General features: G+C 41.1%; 1 protein-coding gene across 1 annotated transcript; it reads left to right on the top strand.

The window, feature by feature from the left end:
* Positions 1-3,124: 3,124 nt before the first annotated feature.
* Positions 3,125-18,113, top strand: wdr46 (WD repeat domain 46). The gene is made up of 14 exons (XM_033627997.2): positions 3,125-3,216; positions 3,482-3,643; positions 8,325-8,405; positions 8,493-8,605; positions 8,727-8,814; positions 9,251-9,312; positions 9,877-9,981; positions 10,086-10,236; positions 12,720-12,955; positions 13,422-13,575; positions 16,987-17,134; positions 17,317-17,507; positions 17,639-17,752; positions 17,855-18,113. The coding sequence occupies exons 1-14, from the start codon at positions 3,160-3,162 to the stop codon at positions 17,972-17,974; spliced, it is 1,782 nt and encodes a 593-aa protein (XP_033483888.2). The 5' UTR covers positions 3,125-3,159; the 3' UTR covers positions 17,975-18,113.
* The last annotated feature ends 498 nt before the right edge of the window (positions 18,114-18,611 follow it).

Genomic DNA, 18,611 nt, shown 5'->3' with positions numbered 1-18,611 from the left:
TCTGGATGTACTGGAGTTAAAAAAAAAAAAGCTTAACACTTTAAAAAGTATAAATGCTGGTCAAAAAACTAAAAACAAGCACATATGTCCTTGATAAACATTTAGACATTTGAATGCAAAATGCATGTGGAAGAAAAGTAATAAAGCTCTGCATAACAATAGTGTGAAGCTGTGACAGCATTCAGACTAAATGGTCTTCAATTGTTTTTCAAAAAGCTTTGAGCCTCAACATGCTGCATGGACGTCAAAAACAATGTCAGCCACTTGAGAATTGCTTGCACAGCGTGCAGGTTTTTTTTAATTCGAAACATATGGCATTCTTTCCCCTTTAAAGTGGCTTTGAGGTCGCACTAAATGAGACAAAACACAACAAAGCTTCTTTTCTTTTTTTTTGCAGTGTTCTTCTTACATCTGCAGCTCTGCTCTGGCAAATTGAACGCCACAGTTCATTTTGTGCTAGAGAACCACCCTTTCCCCAGATATGTGTAGATAAAGAGTCTTGGCCTGTTTTCAAAAATACTCCCAGCAGCCTGGAGAGGAAGTAGAAAAGAAACTGAAAAATCCTTCCATGAGCACTTACCAAACGGTTATGTATATATGTGAAAATGTCGCAACCATTTGATGAAACTTCCACAATATTTTGAGAAAGAGATTCACCATGTGACACGCCACACACCAAGTAGAATTAGACCTCTGGCAAACAGAGTGAAGAAACAAGAAGTTGAGGCAGTGAGTTGAGGGAAAGAACAGTCTTTCAAACCCTGGGCTTTTTTAATGTTGCACAAAAGTAGAGTATCTTTACTGAAAGACATAATCAGACAGAATGGGCCACGCAGCTGAAAAAACACTGACTTGTCTATGTATACTTTATATTTAAGTTTATTTCATTTCACAGTGTTCATTTGACTGCAGTCTCCACCCTCTCATGCGTGAACAGTTAGCAGTAGGAATAGTGAAGTGAAATGTGCCAGATGTTGGGTGAGCATTCCTCAGGAAGCCCAGTGGTCGTTGTTTGCTTATATTTGTCTGATGTTTCCACCTATAAATAGACCCCTGCAGTGGCTATCAGGCTGTGCCATCATAAACCAGATTTAACTTGCCTTTAAGCTGCCTTCAAATCCTTACAAAGAGCAGATATGCAGTAAGACCAAACATCACAATCTAGATCGACAAGCTTTACGAACAGTGGTGGAAAGTAACAAAGAGCATCTACTCAAGTAATAAACCACAATTTTTAAAGTGTTTTCCATGAGTATTTTCATTTTGTTATTTCAGACTTCTACTTTACTATATTTCAGAAGGAATTTGGGAAATATTGTACTTTTTACTCCACTACATTTATCTGTCAGCTTTAGTCATGAATTACTTCACAGATCTTACTATATCATCACGAAAACTCTGTCTGTCTGTCTGTCTGTCTGTGGGTCTGTTCCACGTATTTCTCCTCACTGACTTGGTCAATCCATGTGAAATTTGGCACAGTGGTAGAGGGTCATGTGAGGCTGCGAATGAAGCAGTATTACATCAATTGGCCAAAGGGGGGCGCTATAGCAACCGACAGGCATTGTAAACTTTGAATGGGCATATCTCATGCCCCGTATGTCATAGAGACATGAAACTTTGCACAGAGATGCCTCTCCTCATGAGGAACAAATTTGCCTCAAGAACCCATAACTTCTGGTGCTATAGATTTTCCGCCATTTTGAATTTTTTAAAAAACACTTAAAATCTATCTCTTCCTAGGAAGTTTGACCGATCTGCATGAAACTCGGTGAACATAATCTAGGGACCAATATCTAAAGTTCCCTCTTGGCAAAAGTTGGAAAACTTACTAAAACTGAGCTTCTATAAGGCAATGAATATTGCGGAGGGCGTGGCTCATCACATAAAGCTGTATAACATCTCAAGGGTTTCACCGATCACCACGCAACTTTGTAGGCATATGACCACACATAATCTGAGGGGACCCATCCATTATTGACCCCATCAAACAAAATGGGGGCGCTAGAGAGCTGATTTCTTATCTAGGCCTGACCGCCATATCGATCTTTACTAAAATTGGTAGATATGTAGAACAGGACGCCTCAAGGTGACTGGAGAAATTTGACTCTAATTGGCAACTGGGTGGTGCTATAACAACAGAAAAATGCTTAAAAATGGCTAAAATGCGACCGATCGCTGTGGCTCCCCCTGTGGCCCAACGTTGTTGTTTTTTTTTTCTAATTTTTGGTATGACTAAGTCATGGTATGGTATGCTATACATAATCCCGGAAACTGTCAGTGTGTCATTCTGTCAGTCAGTCATTCTACCAGTGTGCCCCACTTTTAAGTCAATACACTTTACCTGCTACCTCAACTACTAATGTACAGTTTTAGCCCACTAACTATCCCACTATTGGCAATGGTACTACTGTACTTTCAATAAAGCAATCGTACTATCAAATTCACAAAAACTCTATCTGAATACATTGCTCTCCTTAATGGGTTCAGTTGACTATTTAATCTGCAATTTCCTATGACCTGTATCCCAAACACACACCATGTGAAACTGTACATGGGCAACTGTGCACTCAATGGGTATGGACTAGTTAAATTTAAATTAAAAAAAAAAATTGTATAAATCAATATAATATGCATTACTAAAAAGCAGTGTCTGCTTAGGAGCCTTTATCACAGGTTTCAGATGTCTATGAATTGTCAGCAGTTTCACCAAACGGTGATTTCCCCTCTAACTTTCTCACATGGTTTAATTTACGTAAGGGTTACTGTAAGGGTTCACACCCACACAGAGTTTAAAGCCTGCGACCCCGCACCAGTCTGTTTGAACTCAGGAAGCCTCAGGACAATCACCTCAGTACTTCAAGACAAATGAATGAAAACAAGCAAAGTCTCTAAGAACTTTTGATCAAAGACAGTGGATAAACCTGTTATATATACAGTATCTTTGTTTTGATGTAATAAAAATATCTGAGGACCCTAAGAGTACAGACTACTATTTTTATCTTATTTTATTATTAACTTTTTTCTATGCACTGTTATTTATAGCATAATAATATTATCATTTTATATAATTATATATATTTTTTTAAACTTAATTTTTGGCCGGACGTGACGCAGCAAGAAATACGTCACCGGAACTGAAAAACGTATACAACAAAAATGGCGTCTCCAGGCGAGGCAGCAGTGAAAGATACACACGTGGGGAAAAAGAAGAAGGTAATTACGAATTAATTATCAGTAAAAGTGTCTAACTTTTGCTGTCGTCAACACCCGAGAGACACTATAACGGTGCTTTTCAAACAGACACACATAACGGAGCATTAGCTTTGTTAGCATCAGACAGCTAACGCCACCAGCGCGTGCGTACGGATCCGGGAGGAACCTGACCCCCAGTTTCTGAACACAAAAACAAACACAAACTCTCTGTCTTCTTATTAAAGTTGCTGTTGCTAACCTGCTTCCGTTATCTCATCTTTAACAGCCTCCTGCTCGTTACTGGGAGGAGGGGAAACATGACAACAAAGTGGGAGAAGACGGGAAACAGAGTGAGGTGGCTCCGCAACAGAAGGAGCGACAGAAACAGACAGCAAAGAAAAGAAAGCAAGAAGAAGGTCACAGAGATGGAAAGAAATTCATATCAGGGGTAAGAGAGTGAACGTGATTGTTCTGTGACCAGCTCAGCATCAAGGTGTCACTGGCATTTAGACAGGTGGGAAATATATCTACAGAATATCATACTTTATTTATCCAGATGGGAAATGATGTGCAGCAGTTGCAGTACAAGGATACAACAACAATGAGGTGTTGAATGAAAAACAGGTTAACAGTATGGATCATAAACTAGATGATGCAAAGAATCAGGCTCGGTGGGTTGCATAGAAATGTTAATGTTAAATATCAAACGTGAAGTACAGGTAACTGGTACCAAAATTGGGACCCGTGGTATGATACCAGTGAAAGTATCACGGTTCTGAGTAGTATCACGATACCACAGCAAAAATGAGGCAGATGTGCCTTTTGTCATTTATAAAAAGATAAATCACTTTTCTATAATACATCAATGATATTTCAAAGGAATAAATTTCTTATTGACTTATTCATACTTCAAAAACAGCATCAATAAGTGATTAACATGTAATTATAACTACTTGCAGTAAAAATGAAGAGACCCCACACCACAAAATTTTAAATAACACACTTAATAGGAAAACAACAAAATACAAGCCACCCTCTCCTCCATCATGTGTGTGGTAAGGGCCCAGCACACACACACACACACACAGGGCTACATTGGGCCTACTGCTCTACTATTAGACACAAAGGATGTCTTTAGTCCACTGGTTTTTGTAGTTGGGTCGCCTGGCACACTTAGCTGAGTTCATCGGGTGAACTCAGCTAAATTTTAAAAATCTAATTCATGGTGAAGGGTCATGCATTTTCCACCAGTCACTTCGAAAAGCTCAAGGAAAAATATTTGTGGCTACAGGGGGGATCAAAATAAAATAGATAAATTAAATAAAAATCAACCAGCCACGCTCCTCTCCTGATAAATTAAGAACAGTCCCTTCAGTGCGGTGAGGTTTGTGGAGCGTTACCTGCCACAAAGAGAGAAATATGAACGGCTCGTTTCTCCTCTGACATGTCACATACCTCTGTGCCGCCACGGCTTGGCTGTTCAGGTACTTCTGGGCAGTCATGACACCAACAAAGAGGAAATTATTGGACTTGGAGCCGGGCTTCTCGGTCGCCAGTAAACCGTTATCTTGCGGTGGCCGTAGTGCTCCGCCGTATTCCTGTCTGTGACCCCCGTTCATTTCACAACCGGCAGGATTCGCCTTTCATTTCTGCTGCTGGTTGAAACCTGTACTCACACAGCGTGCTCCTGAATGATTTCTTTTGCTCGCACAAAACTTTTTTTAGTTGCAAATGCGAGTAAAATGCTCGCACCGTAGAGCTCCGTAAACTTATTTAACACTTTAACACTTAAATACAGTGGAAAACAAATCACTGTAGCATATATAAACAAACCTAGCCTACAAGTAAAAATAAATAAATAATAACTTTCACTGCTTAAAGATACTCAGTAGCTCAGCTAATACCTGAAATGTCACTGGAAAACAAACCACTGCAGCAGCATATTGAGTGCCAGGTGGCCAGCGTGCGCCGTTATTGGACGGCGCATGGACACTCGCCTTCTTGCAATTGGACTTTGAACTTATCCCACAATAGTGGTACCTGAGGTACCGTAGTACTACGGTACTCAAACATTATGGTATCATATGTACCGTGGTGTTTTAGTACTGCAGTCTACCGTTGGTACCAGTATACCGTGCAACACTAGTTTATATAGGTATAGTTGCCAGCCAGTTCATTTCATCCTTTTTCTTTTATTTGCGGCTACGATCAGCTCTTAACGCTGGCTGAATTTCATGGCAGAACCCTCTTACATCTCATCTTTTTTACAAAATCTTGCACAGCTCAAGTGGCCCGGTTTCCAAAATTTATCGGTTTATATTACAGCAGGCATATAGACCCCTGGCACTGTAGAACATGTGGAGAACCGGCGTTCCTGACTTGGACCCGGCCTTTGACTGGGGCAAAGTCTGGTCCAACATACTTTTGTGTTCAAGAAATCCTGATCACCAGCAAATACTTTATAATTTCATCCACAGAACATTCTTGACTCCTAGGAAGCTCTGTTCAATGAAAACTACCCCTGATCCTTCTTGTTCTTTGTGTCCAGTGAAAGCCACAGGTCTCTATTTTCACATGTTCTTGGAATGCCCTCCAGTGGTCAGGTTCTGAATGAATGGTTGCATCTGATCTCTTGGAGACGTTTGAGATCAACCCTCCACACTTTTGTGTGGATTTGCCTAAGGCGGTCTTGACATGGCTCAAAAAACGAGCGCTATTAGCTGGGCTTACAGCTGCAAACAAACTGGTTGCTACCAGTTTGAAGCCTCCCCATGCCCTCTCTCTGCGTGTGTGGCTTTTGACATACATAGATATTGTGTATCTGGAGATATCAACAGCCTGAGCACGGGGTTAAAGAAGAGACAGAGATGCGGCAGTCGCATTCAGTGAACCTTAACTATCTTATAGTCTGAATTACAGTCGGAATGGTAGGTGGTACAGTAGGTATAGTTAATCTTAATAATTTGATAACATATAGACATATATTTCACACTGCCTGATAGTATTAGGCCTATATGCTATATTCTGTATCAGCCTGTTCCAGCTCTTAATTTAAGCAACATGTTTACAAAGGCGGCCCCAAATGCCTCAACGCGTCAACTGTTGTCATGGTAATCGATGTCCAAATCAGTAGTTTATGGGAATGTATGCAAATTTCAGCCACTGATGCGGTGTACCGTGGTGTAAAATATGTTTCCACGTACGACACTTGCACCAGAGCTGAACATTAGTTTATTCGAATAGTCCGTTTTACTGTACCATTACCCAAAAATCCCAAATAGCTCATAAATTAAGAAGTAGTAATCCAACATAATCCTTTATGCATCAGCATTTATTATTAAGTATTGGCAGATAAGGACATTAGATCTTAGTGATAGGCCTAGTTTTGTGACTCAGACAGTTTGACCACCCTTGACAGGCTTACAAATATGCTAGTAAGACAACAAAAATATTAAGTATCTGGAGTAGTTTCAAAATGTACAAAAATGACACCAAAAAGTTGAGTGCCAGATACACCAGAGGACACTGATATGTCACAAATCTACATGAGCTTTAGAGATCACCTGAAAACTTAAGTAACAGCTCAGCTATCTTGCTAAGTTTTCTTTTTCTCGTGAAGATTCAATTAACCATGAAGTTTTCTCAAACAGGCTCAGATGCACCAAAACTAGTATTTGGGACAGCCCTAATGTTTACAGCAAGACCGAGTGTTTTGGGTTTGGAAATAGTGCATCATTTTATTAATTTCCCCTTATTCATCCTGGCATATTATGTTTTTGTGGAAATGTTAGGGTTTTTTTGTTTCTTTTTTGTTTTTTAATGCAAATTTTTTAGATTTACAAACTGTAACATTACATTACAAGATTGGTCCAGAAAACAGAAAAAAAGAGGCACAATAATGTGAGATTAAGTAATTATTATGTGGTTTTCTTTACACGTTTTTTTTTCTTTAAACGTTTATACTTTTGCCACAGTACCAGCACCTTGACTTCAGCTCTGCACGGGCATTTTTCTATTTTTAATTATTGTGTGCATTGAACAGATTCATATCCACTGTTCCCAAATACAGACATTTAAGACAAAGGCGGGCTGCCTGGGTGATTTTGGCCGCTGCCTTGGTTAAAGTGTGTGTGTGCATGGGGGGCATTCAGATGTAGCCTCTTTTGCGCGCACAACCCCATTACTTTCAATGTAGACGTGTATTCGGTGCGACACGCTTGTTTTTTCGTTCAGCACACAGCTCCACGGACCGGCTTCTCCCTCCGGTGTTGTGTCAGATCCTGGTTCCCCCTCGGGCTGTGTACTGTTTCCCACGGAGATCTGCCCCGTTTGAAAGGCGGAGGAAGCCCGTATGTGGAAAGACGTCGCCTCCGAGATGTAGAATGTGTATTATAGAAGAGAAGCACACATTTCAGGACAGCTGACTTGTATCATCAGAACAGACATGTCCTGTGATTTTCAGCCTCCTTTCATATTTAATAGAGGGGGGACAATACCTGACAGTAATATTCTCAGCTGTCAGGATGTGCCTGCTGTAAAGGGTAAATATAATCATAGAAGGCTGAAAATCACAGGACGTGTCTGTTCTGATTATACAAGTCAGCAGTGTAAAGCTCAAGCATGTGGGGGCCTCCTTTCATGTTAAATAGAGGGGGGGCCGTATCTAAAAGTACAGCTGTCAAGATGCCCCCCGCCACAGGCCTTTGCCACCTTGGTCTTGAAAAAAGCCGGGGAAAACCCTGTAATATGTCTTATTTTTATCCATGTAAGTCCATGTCATATTTAAGTCCAAGTGTTCCAACGGTTCCTTCTACTTCTGCAGAAAAAGATGAGTTTTAGGTTTTTTCTAATACAGCAACACAGTATGTGTAATATAGTGTAAATTTCCAGTGTAATATAAAGTTAATCTAAATCAAGTGGTTTTGTAATATTTGAGTGAAACCACTGTAGTTTTTACCAAACCACTGTGTTGAATCAAGAGCCCTGTACTGAATGTTGCACTATATTCTCTAACTGAAGCAGCCCTAATGACCAGAAGGAGATTAAATTGAATTTATGTTACAATATTTCAAGTAACAGCTATTTCCATGCATGCATATGTCATCTGATTTATGTTCACTTTCCTTCAGAAATCTGACCCTTTCCCTGGGCCTGCTCCTATTCCAGAAGACAGGATACAAAAGTTCAAAAGAAAAGACAAAACTAAAAAGGTAAGCACCCCAATGCCTCTTGTTTACAATTTCTAGTAAATACGTTGAGTCAGCCAACATCTGATTCCTTTGCTCTTCTCATCCTAGCCTCGCCACCAGCATTACAAGCTGAAAGACGTGATCACTCGCTCAGATGAAGTTTCAGAAATGGCTCAGAAACAAGCTGCCCGCTTTGATCTGCTACTCCCAGAGGATGCAGGGTAATGTCTTCTACAAGTTGGCCGGCTGCTGTGTCACAGTGTAGGATGTGACAGAGATTAGTGGATGAAACATGCCACTTTAAGATGTTGCTGGTTGTGACATGTTTTCTTCTAACCTTAGGTTTCTAGAAGGAGATGAAGATGAGGACACATGTATGATCTCTCAGGAGGATATTGCAGATGCTGTGGATATAACATCTGGGGCAAAGGTGGGACACTCACCCAACGGTAATGTAGATGATGGAAGATTTCACCTCTGACGTCTAATTGCTGGGCCCTTTGTTATAAAAACGGCTCTATTTTCATCTGGTTTACGATTTTTGATACAGATTGAGACTTTTTATTGAAAAAACTCAAGCTGTTCGTTTTACTAGTACAGCTGGGAAACCAATGAGCAGTACACAGCATCTGTTGCTCCCATTTTATCTTACTAGATAAATGTGTAGATAATGTGTGAGGGCTGAACTTGTCACACCCAGTGTGTTCTTGTTTTTAAAAAGCATAATCCTGGTAAACAAACAATATATGGGTCATTTAGGAGAATACAAGATTGTTTGATATTTTTTTTTCCCCAGGTCTGATGTCGTTCCCCAGACTGTTTGCCTTTTGTGAATTTGTTCTTTCTCTCTCCCACTTCCTCGTCAGTATTTTAATCTGAAACTGTCTCAGTTCGGACCATATCGAGTGGACTACAGCAAAACTGGACGGTCAGTATCTCACTCTTCACACTGCTACAAACCACGTACGAAGTGTTTGTCCGAGTCAGTTAGCTCGGCATTATGATATATCTTGTGTTGCCTCATTTGACCATTCTCCCAGTCTGCGTGGCTTGTGTATAAACTGGGCTTGTTTGACGTCTCCCTCATTAGTTTTGTTGCACAATTTACAGGACAAATAAGCTTGTCATAATTCTTGTTGGTCTATAGAGTTTTGTTTCATCACATTATTTGAAGTGTAGCTCCAACTGAAAACACCTGTGTGTTGCATGAAGCCGTGCAGTACAGCAAAATGTCTGCATCATGCTGCCACAGAAACTTGCAGGCATTCAGATAATGACGCAGAAAATCTTAGCAAGAATATTGTTTTATTTTATTTGCACATGACCTGAAGGATGCAAACATGCTCTGAGGAGCCGAGGGAAACTGCAGAGTTTGGTTCTAACTCCCTGTGGCTTTATCCCAACAAGCAAGCCTTTTCACATGATAAAGAAATATTGAGTTAAATCTTAAAGTTGTGCGTATGTTCTTAACAACGTGCTCTCCTCACTTCAGTCACTTGCTGCTCGGTGGGAAGAGAGGCCATGTCGCTTGCATAGACTGGCAGACCAAACAGCTAATGTGTGAGATAAACGTGATGGAGACTATCAATGATGTGAAGTAAGTCATCCAACCAGACATTGTGCAATACTAGACAAAGCACAAAGCTTTTTATAGTCATGCTTCATCTACCAGCAACTCAGTCAGTTTCTGCCTTTGTTAAGGTGGCTCCACACTGAGGCCATGTACGCAGTGGCTCAGAAGAAGTGGCTGTATATCTATGACTCGAACGGAATAGAGCTCCACTGCATTCGCAAATTCAACGACGTCCTTCGTATGCAGTTCCTTCCCTACCACTTTCTGCTAGCGACAGCGGTGAGTTAATTAAAACTTCTCTTTTAGATTTTGCACATGATGTACTGCATGTTTATTTATCATGTATTAATACAATAACAAAATGTTGTTGTCTGTTGAATGCGGAATTTGCCACAGACCCTGGTATTATGTATCACACACCCAGTTCATAGAAGTTTTCTTTTGGTGAAACCTTCATTTTATTTATTTTGTATTTAATCAGGTAAGTCTCATTAAGACTAAAGACACCTGACCAAGAGGGCTGCCCTGAAACATTTTTATAATAATGATATTAAATACAAAAAACATTAACAAAAGAGTGTAAACAAAATCCAGTTAACATGTATGGATTTCCAAAACTGTCTAGAGGAGGTCTGACATTTGGAGCTCCCTTCAGACAAAATGGAGACACTCATTTTTAGCCTGTATTTGGTAACATTTTGACAAATTGTTAAAAGTAAGACAACTGTCACTGGATTTCTTTGATACTGAAGAAAAAATTGAATACAGAAAGTTTGGCAGGCAAGTTCTCGAGTTACGAGGAGCGTCTTTTTCTGTGATTTCTAAACTGACTTATAGATGTTTCTTCACAGTGGACACTGGAGATAATAAGATTTAAAGTGCCTTAAGGGAATACTTCACCCGCAAAATGGCTGTTTTTATATCAATTACTCACCGTGTGCTACCTTGAGAAGAAAATTTTGTTTTACTCATATGTCTCCATGGTGAACAAAGAATCTAAAAACAGAGAAAATTCTTGATGAATTGAAGTCAGTGTAGACCATGTTTGATAACAGCAAAGCTATAGCCCTTTTTACACTGAGCGTGCTGTAGAGCCGCTGCAAAGTCCCTTCTTTATGCCACCTTTGCATTTTTGCACAGAACCAGACAGCGGCGGCATCATGTTGCTCCAGTGTGTAGCCCTTTTTAAATAGGAATTGTGCAAATTTGCAGGAAAGCCCAATCAGTCTTCTTTCAGCATTGGCAGTATAAAAATAAAATCGGAGAGTGCGGCAAAATGCCGCCTGCCTACTTTTGTTTATACAGAATGCGCCTTTTTCGGGGCAACGGGGGGCGTGAGCAAGTAACAAAACGTGTAGCTCAGCATGTGACGTGAGAGGGAAGCTGCGGCTGGTCGGTCCTTTGGCAATGTTCCTGTAAGTTGGCCCGTCCTTCACCGTGCCCGTCATCTGACAGTTAATTGCCTCTTCGTTTGCGAGGGCAAGGAGGGCGCGCAACTCCTTGTCTCCCCAGTTGCTCACCTTTACAGTGTCTGTCAGGTTTGCGCTTCCCTCTTGCTACTAGCTGCTCGCTAATTCCTGCTATCACCTCGGTCTGTTTAAACCAAAAAGGGTTCCGCCAATATGACTACCTTACGAGGCACCTCGGATCAACTCGCCAATCCAGCTCTGTGTGTCTAAACACTCGCAGCTTGCCGGCAAAACGGCCCAACATTTGCGGAAAATCTGGCAGTGTAAAAGGGGCTTGTGATATCAGACAGCATGCCAGCATTGCAGAATCAAAAGAAGCATTACAAGCATGACATGATAAGACAGCGGTGGCCTTTAGTGTGACATATAACATACACGTCAGCAGCACTTTATAAACAGAAACAATGGGCTAACATGGCAAAACAATCATTTACTGTCCATGTTGTATGGCAGCTGATCTCGTCCTCTGCTTGGAGAGTAAGGAGCTCCCTTCACTCATTGTTTACCAAATTTGTGCACATTTCCTGCTGCTGTTCTTCCAGCTACTTTTTAAATCTCCCACAGTGGGTCGCACGAGTAACATGTCATCAAATGTCACACCCGTTCCGTCTATGAACTCGTCCTGCTGACTTTCTCGTTTATGCATTTCGGCTCTGTTACTACGATGTCGCCTTAAAGGTGAAACAACTCTGTCCCCCCATTCCTCGATTGTACCTTTTATACGGAACAGGGAGGCGGCATAATGGCATGAGAATCCTGCCTCTAAGAGACATTGTAAAAGGAGCTTATATCAAAACTTCCATTTACAAACTCTCACACAACTCGTACATATCCAAGTCTCTTTTATCCAGTCGTGTGCTCGTCGTGCATTTTTGCTACAACATTATGATTTAAAATAACAGTGCTCAAGTGGAGCTCATACACATGCACACACTCAGGGTGCACTACTCCTTGGTCAAAGTATGGGAAGCCCTGAGCATACAACTGGATAAATGAGATATGAATTATACTGCAGGAGAGTGAGAGTATGTATATAGATATTTTGATGTAGGTCTGCAGTTCTGCTCTTGAACATCTGTTCATGAAGAATGGCCGCCTTTTTGGGGATTATTTGTTCACCATGGAGGCATGTGAGTTTTCTTCACTAATAAAACAACACAGACTGATTAGTTAATTTACAAATGGACATTTTGCAGGCAAAGTATTCTGTTTCTAGTTCCTTCAACACTGACTTAAACCTAACCAGCAGGACTCGGCTCTGAAAATTCTCGCTGTGTCCGCTCTCTTCTTCAGAGTGCTACAAGTTTCCTGCAGTACCTGGATGTGTCTGTAGGAAAGGAGGTGACAGCCATCTGCACCAAGACTGGGCGGCTTGACGTGATGTGCCAGAACCCTCATAATGCCATCATCCACCTGGGCCACTCCAACGGCACTGTCACCCTCTGGTCACCCAATCAGAAAGAAGCCCTTGTCAAGATGCTCTGTCACCAGGGCGGCGTGCGCTCTGTTGCTGTAGACAAAACGGGCACGTGAGTCGCCTTAAAACCTCATACTTCTTTATTTAAGACAAAATTGATATTCAATGTTTTTTTAGGGTCAGAAAATGGTTGAATTGTGGAGTTTTTTTCACAGTAGTCTCATTAAAAATGTCATCATTAATATTTGTACTTCAGCTGTGGAAAGTATAATTAATCCTTGTAACTGTCACTGACAAATGTCACTGACAAAATCCTTTCTTCAAGCCACTGCCTGGAGACAACGTACCAGGATTATTAACCTGGATTATTCTAATCTATAATAGTCTATGAATTTTACATAGTGCTAGTTTCCTCCAGGCACAACAGTGGTTAACAATTTGTTGACAAAATCCATGAATGTTAAACAGCTTTATAGTCAGGCTGAATAATCTTCTCATTTTCAGCTGTTAGCAGTAAACTGCAGTTTCCTCAAAGTCCACCAGAGAGCAGTATAATGTTATGGTCTCTCCTTTGGCAGATACATGGTGACATCTGGTATGGATAAAAAGCTAAAGGTATACGACATCAGAGCCTTCAAACCCTTCCAGTCCTACTTCCTCCCTGCAGGAGCTTCCTGTTTGTCACTGAGCCAGAGGGGGCTGCTGTCTGCAGCCACAGGGGATATCGTTCAGGTATTTATCTCATCCACACGTCACTTTTCATGATTTGACACCAAAAAAAAAACAGTCTGACACACAGGAAGAGATGCATTTGGGGGTCAATCAATCAATCAATCAATTTTATTTATAAAGCCCAATATCACAAATCACAATTTGCCTCACAGGGCTTTACAGCATACGACATCCCTCTGTCCTTATGACCCTCACAGCGGATAAGGAAATACTCCCCAAAAAACCCTTTAATGGGGGAAAAAAACGGTAGAAACCTCAGGAAGAGCAACTGAGGAGGGATCCCTCTTCCAGGACGGACAGACGTGCAATAGGTGTCGTACATAACAGATCAATGAGACAGAAAGAGAGAGAGAGAGAGAGAGAGAGAGAGAGAGACAGACAGAGAGAGAGACAGAGAGAGATGCAGGACAGATGGTAATGACAGTAGCTTACAACAGCATTAATGAAAGTAATAATATAGTTATAGTTCTGGTACAGGGCAAGCCTGAGCCAGCCCTAACTATAAGCTTTATCAAAGAGGAGAGTCTTAAGTCTAGTCTTAAATGTGGAGACAGTGTCTGCCTCCCGGACTGTAACAGGAAGATGAATCCACAGGAGAGGAGCCTGATAGCTGAAGGCTCTGGCTCCTGATCTACTTCTGGAGACTTTAGGGACCACGAGTAACCCTGCGTTCTCAGAGCGCAGTGTTCTGGTGGGATAATATGTCACTATGAGCTCTCTAAGATATGACAGAGCTTGACCATTTAGAGCTTTATAAGTTAACAGTAGGATTTTAAATTCAATTCTGGATTTTACAGGGAGCCAGTGCAGCGAAGCTAAAACAGGAGAAATATGATCTTGTTTCTTAGTTCCTGTTAGTACACGTGCTGCAGCATTCTGAATCAGCTGGAGAGTTTTTAAGGACTTACTAGAGCTACCTGATAATAGAGAGTTACAGTAATCCAGCCTTGAGGTAACAAAAACTTGGACCAATTTTTCTGCATCTTTTCGGGTCAGGATAGGCCTAATTTTCGCAATATTACGCAGATGAAAAAATGCAGTCCGTGAGGTTTGTTTTAAATGAGAATTAAAAGACAAATCTTGATCAAATATTACTCCGAGGTTTCTTACGGTAGTGCTAGAGGCCAGAGCAATGCCATCTAGAGAAACTATGTCATCAGATAAAGAGTCTCTGAGTTGTTTGGGGCCAAGAACAATAATTTCAGTTTTGTCTGAATTTAACATCAGGAAATTGGTGCTCATCCAAGTTTTTATGTCTTTAAGGCAGTTATGGAGTTTAGTTAATTGATTACTTTCTTCTGGCTTCATCGATAAATACAACTTTGTATCATCTGCATAACAATGGAAATTTATAGAGTGATTTCTAATGATGTTACCTAAAGGAAGCATATATAGAGTAAATAGGATTGGTCCGAGCACAGAATCTTGCGGAACTCCAAAACAAACTTTAGTACGTAAGGATGATTCATTATGAACGTTAACAAACTGAAAACGATCAGATAAATAAGATTTAAACCAGCTTAGTGCAGAACCTTTTAGGCCAATTAAGTGATCCAGTCTCTGCAGTAGAATTTGATGGTCAATAGTGTCAAACGCCGCACTAAGATCTAATAAAACAAGTACAGAGACGAGTCCTTTGTCTGAAGCAATCAGAAGATCATTTGTAACTTTAACTAGTGCTGTCTCAGTGCTATGATGCACTCTAAATCCTGACTGAAATTCCTCAAATAAATTATTATCCTGGAGAAAATCACACAGCTGGTCTGCGACTACTTTCTCAAGGATCTTTGACATAAAGGGAAGATTAGATATTGGTCTATAGTTGGCTAACACCTCTGGATCCAGGGTGGGCTTTTTTAGTAGAGGTTTAATTACCGCTACCTTAAAAGACTGTGGTACATAGCCTGTTAATAAGGATATATTGATCATATCTAATATATGAGTGTTTACTAAAGGAAAGACCTCCTTAAGTAGCCTAGTTGGGATGGGGTCTAAGAGACACGTTGATGATTTAGATGAAGAAATCACTGCGGTCAATTCTTGAAGAGAAATTGGGGAGAAGCAATCTAAATATATATTAGGTCTTACAGGTGGTTAGTAAGAATAAACACAGCTGGGCAGTTCTTCTGTCATCATCATTTTGGATTCTGGCAGTTCCTTTTTTTAGAGTTAAGTTATTATTAGTTATTAATCTTCATATAAATCTTGAGCTCATACTTGACCTTTGACCCTTTTTCCAAAATAAGGCACTCTGCCTTTGCATTGTTGCAAAATAATATGGGTTCATGCTAAGGCCAAAGGCAGTCATTCCACTTTATCTCTCACTTTGTTGATTACAGTACACAGTATATTGCACGATAATAATTATGACCAAGACAGAATCTAATAATGTATCATAAAACTTTCTACTTAAAGGGCATATTCCAAATGGAAACTCCATCTGAGCTGATAGCAAAAAGCAGTGACGCAGATTACAGCTGATGTCCTCCCCTCCCCTGACCCCCAGGCATGCTGTTTGCTGATAGTGAAATAAGCACGGAGAGGGAGGACAGTGTCAGCTTGAAAGATTTGTGCTTGGAGGTGGAGGATAATGCTTCTTTATTATTATCAAACCTTTATTTACAAGGGGAAGACACATTAAGACACATTTATAGATCCATAGGGTCACAGGGGCAGCAGGCCAAGCAAAGTACCCCAGACGTCCTCTCCCTAGCAACGCTTTCCAGCTCCTCCTGGGGGACCCCAAGGTGTTCCCAGGCCAGATGAGATATGTAATCCCTCCTGCGTGTTCTGGGTCTGCCCTGGGGCCTCCTACCAGTGGGATGTGCCCAGAACAGCTCTAACAGGAGGTGCCCAGGAGGCATCCTGGTCAAATGCCCGAACCACCTCAACTGACCCCTTTAGACATGAAGGAGTGGCAGCTCTACTCTGAGCTCCCTCCAGATGTCCGAGCTCCTTACCCTACCTCTAAGGCTGAGCCCCACCACCCCATGGAGATAACTCATTTCGGCCGCTTGTATCTGCAATCTCATTCTTTCAGTCACTACCCAGAGCTCATGACCATAGGTGAGGGTTGGGACGTAGATGGACCGGTAAATCAAAAGCTTTGCCTTCTGGCTCTGTTTGTGTTGAAATTAAAACAAAACCTGATGATAATATTTTTCTTACCCTCAAATTGTAAGTTGCGACACCAAAAACAGTGACGTCATGCATGGGTAAATTAAGCAGTATTTCACAAGATTGTTTGCTTTCCCGTCATTATTGGTGTAATATTGTAATTACACAACTGTTACCAACAAAACTGCAGCTTAACTGGACAAGATGCTAATTCTGTTTATTTTTTTTATATATTTTTAAAGCAGTAATACATAAGACACCTCTTCACTTCATCTGTGAAAACTTTCCCTGCAGGTGTACCGAGATGTGTGGAGCACTCCAGTGACTAAACCCTACATGGCTCACAGAGTTCGAGGAACAATTTGGGGGATGCATTTCTGTCCCTTTGAGGATGTCCTCGGGGTGGGACATGGAGAGGGTTTCACCAGCATGCTCACACCAGGTCCGACTCTATTTCAAAATATACCATATTCTAAAGTAGGCTGAATAACAAGTCTCAAAATGAGGTCAAAGTTTGACGTTAGGGAAGTGGTAGTTCATTTGAATTTGGTCATGTGTGATAATGTGTCCTGATCGGTGAATTGAAATGTTCTGGTTTCTGTCCTCCTCTATTTACATTCACAGGTGCGGGAGAGCCAAACTTTGATGGTCTGGATGCAAATCCATACCGCAGTGCAAAGCAGAGGCAGGAGTGGGAGGTTAAAGCCCTGCTGGAGAAGATCCAGCCTGAACTCATCAGCCTTGACCCAGCCGAGCTGGGACAAGTTGACCGCGCCACCTTTGAGCAAAGGCACAAAGACAGGGTCCAAGCTCTGGTCAGTGTCTGGAAACATCTTATTGGCATACATCAAATTTTATCTGTACATTTTCAAATACTGACTCTTAATCATAATACCAGTAGGTATTTTACTGTTACAGCCCTCTAAAAGTTTTTTTGTCTTTGCAGGGCTTTGACCCGCTTGCCAAGGAAAAATTTATTCCCAAGTATAAGAAGAAAGGTCGTAGTTCGGCTGGCAATGTTGAAAGGCGAAAGAAACAAGTGTCTCACGAGGACCAGAGGGTAAGTAATCCAGAATATAAAATAAAGACTGATACAACATGGTGATTTTTCTTCTATGTGTGCAGTGATTGGCTAATCTCTCTTGACTTGTTTACCCCCCAGGATATAATCAGGAACACTGCAGAGGACAAAATGAAGATTGAAAAAGAGAGAAAAGAGAGGCAGAAGAAAAAGGCGGCGTTATCTAGCAAGAGATCTGCTCTGGACAGATTCAAAAAATAGAAAAGGAGGACCCTTTGTGCAGCCCAAAAGCCAGTGACATTCTGTGGGAGTGACCTTTGAACTTCATATAAAGGACACATTACTCCAATGTGGGAACAAAACAGGAACTGCAGAAATTCTGGATGCAGTCGGCTAATAAAGACGCACTGTCAGGGGTGGCAGATTATCTGTAATCAATGTTGAGTGCAGTGAAAGGGCAACTCTATTTAGTGCCTGTAGCCTGAAGCCCTTCCTGTCTACTTGGGTGCATAATGTGAGGTGCAATGGCGAGCATGGGTGTCATCCAGAATTTGTGTCAAGTTGTATTTTTTTCTCTACCGCTAAAACCCATTTTTCACTAATTTTTAACCTTGTCGAATGGTGCTTTGGTGGCTGAACTGACTGAGCGTATGTCAAATGTTTTATATGAATATGTTCTAAAAATAAATATGATGCCAAGCCTCTGAATTCAGTGTAATTTGAGATGACTGGAAAACATACCAAAACATGCTCACACATTGTCAGCACTGTTTAACTCCTTAACAGAATCAGAGTTGAAAGATTGATATTAACTCAGACTGCACCCTGTCCAGGTTCATCAGCAGGCACATTTAATAGATGTCTGTTTTGCATACATGAGTAACAAGGACAAAAAATA

This window comes from Epinephelus lanceolatus, chromosome 8 (genome assembly GCF_041903045.1).
Source record: "Epinephelus lanceolatus isolate andai-2023 chromosome 8, ASM4190304v1, whole genome shotgun sequence".
Classification (NCBI taxonomy): domain Eukaryota; kingdom Metazoa; phylum Chordata; class Actinopteri; order Perciformes; family Serranidae; genus Epinephelus; species Epinephelus lanceolatus.
This window is presented reverse-complemented; position numbering and strand designations above follow the sequence as displayed.

What these genes read in the sequence shown, in the direction of transcription:
- wdr46 (XM_033627997.2), top strand. Translation starts at nt 3,160, where the DNA reads ATGGCGTCTCCAGGCGAGGCAGCAGTGAAAGATACACACGTGGGGAAA. An exon ending in CTACTCCCAGAGGATGCAGG is followed by an intron (nt 8,606 to 8,726) that starts GTAATGTCTTCT and finishes TTCTAACCTTAG; the next exon opens with GTTTCTAGAAGGAGATGAAG. An exon ending in ACTTTCTGCTAGCGACAGCG is followed by an intron (nt 10,237 to 12,719) that starts GTGAGTTAATTA and finishes TCTCTTCTTCAG; the next exon opens with AGTGCTACAAGTTTCCTGCA.